Here is a 1,747-nt window from a genome sequence, read left to right as displayed (position 1 = left end):
CCCCCGGGGGTCCTTCATTCCTCCCCAATAAACTGGTGCCGTTCCGTGAACTCTCGCTCTCGTTTTGCCCCTGTAGCTGGAGGGCGACCTCCCCCCTTCTGCCCCCCAACAACTGCCCCCCCCAGAGTCCCTCCTGCAATAAACCAGTGCTGAGGGGGCCGGGTGTCTGTCTGGGTGTCTGTGGATGGGGATGGGTGTCTGGGTGTCTGTCTGGGTGGCGTTCATGGGGTGCAGGACACCTCCAGAGGCTCCTGTATCGGTCAGGAGCTCTCTCAGGCACCCAGAGCCCAGGCCCTGCTCCCACATCAGAGCCAGGACAGAAACTGGTGCTGGGCACCACCTGCACATGGAATCAGTGGGTTGTTTGATGGGTTTGGGTTTAAAATGTCTTTTTTTCTTCATTTCCTATTTTTAAGTTTTAGTTTTAAACATTTATTTCCATTTTTTATCCTTTTTTAACCTTTTTTGCTTGTTCTTTGCCAGGGATCAGAGTGGGCTTCGTGCTGCAGGGGCAGGGGGTGGCAATGTCACACTTGGCACCTCGGCCAGAGCAGGGGTGTGTGCAGGGGGTCTGGGATGGGACCGCGAGGGATGAAGGTTCTGGCACAAGGTAGAAATCCCCCATCAGAGCATCACCCGTTGGATCATCCATTGGAATTCAATCCAAATGAAATCCAAAGAGGTCCCAGTTACCTTTCATATAAGGGGGGGGGGGTGTGGTATTACTCAGTCCCAAATCCCTCTGGTCTGTGGGCTCAGCATGTGCGTCCCAATTGTTCTTTTCCCTAAAACTCCAGGAATTGAGGGAAAAACGAGGCACCGGAACCAAGCTGGGATCAGAGGCCGGTACTTTGAAACCCCCCAGGACCAATGGCCATGGGATCCCCATGGGATGCTCGGGAAGGTTGGAGACATCAGGAGGCAGCAGCAGGATTTAGGGAAGGTTTTATTACACTTTAGGGAAAAGGAATTGGAGAACTGCAGGTTTGAAGGGAAAGGAGCAGGTTCAGGAGGATGAGGCCGGGAAACCCCGGATGGGTCCTTCCCTTGGAGCACTGGGAAGCTGATGCCTTGGTTTGCCATTTAATTGTGCCTTAAAAATCAAACCCAAACCACCACCAAACAGCTTCAACTCCCCCTGAAATCAGTGTTGGAGCTTTGGAACAGCTGCAGGGATTTAACTCAGTGGTGAAGGAGCAACCACTTTGCTTCAGCAAGACCAAACCATGATAAGATGCCCCATAAATGCTGATCCCTCCACGTTAATCATAGAATCATGGAATGGTTTGGCTTGGAAAGGACCTTAAGATCCAGCTCCAACCCCTGCCATGGGCAGGGACACCTTCCACTAGAGCAGGTTGCTGAAATGAGGTGCAGAACATCAGAACAAAGCACGGTGAGAGCAAACCAACCTCTTCCCATTGGAATTACTGAATCCCCCCAGCCCAGCCACCTTCATTTCCCTCATCTTCTTCTATTACAGATGAATAGCAGAGAATCTCGATGAGTTTACAAATGATTGATTCACTTTTAAATGGCCACGTTGGCTGTTTGGGATGGTTTACACCAGCAGTGGGGGTGCAGCGGGGAAGGGGATGCTTTGGGGCTCCTCCTTCAGGTACCTCTTTGTGGAGCTGCTGAACAGGAGAGAAAAGGTGGGGATAAACCATCTCAAAGGGGGTTTTCACTTGGGATGGGGCTCATGGAGCGGTGCTGGGTCATTGCCCAGCATCTTCCCCTCTCCCCT

At 52.1% G+C, this 1,747-nt stretch overlaps 1 protein-coding gene across 1 annotated transcript in view; it reads right to left on the bottom strand.

Moving 5' to 3' along the window:
- Nucleotides 1–1,561: 1,561 nt before the first annotated feature.
- LOC104406540 (exendin-3-like) overlaps nucleotides 1,562–1,747 on the bottom strand; it is a 1,153-nt gene continuing 967 nt past the window's right edge. The window contains exon 3 of the mRNA XM_010015549.1: nucleotides 1,562–1,637. Coding sequence (XP_010013851.1) covers nucleotides 1,562–1,637 — 76 coding nt within the window. The remainder of the gene's footprint in view (nucleotides 1,638–1,747) is intronic.

The sequence above is a fragment of the Nestor notabilis genome, unplaced genomic scaffold, assembly GCF_000696875.1.
Source record: "Nestor notabilis isolate BGI_N333 unplaced genomic scaffold, ASM69687v1 scaffold10065, whole genome shotgun sequence".
Classification (NCBI taxonomy): domain Eukaryota; kingdom Metazoa; phylum Chordata; class Aves; order Psittaciformes; family Psittacidae; genus Nestor; species Nestor notabilis.
The sequence above is the reverse complement of the archived record's forward strand: the minus strand, read 5'-3'. Positions and strand labels throughout refer to the sequence as shown.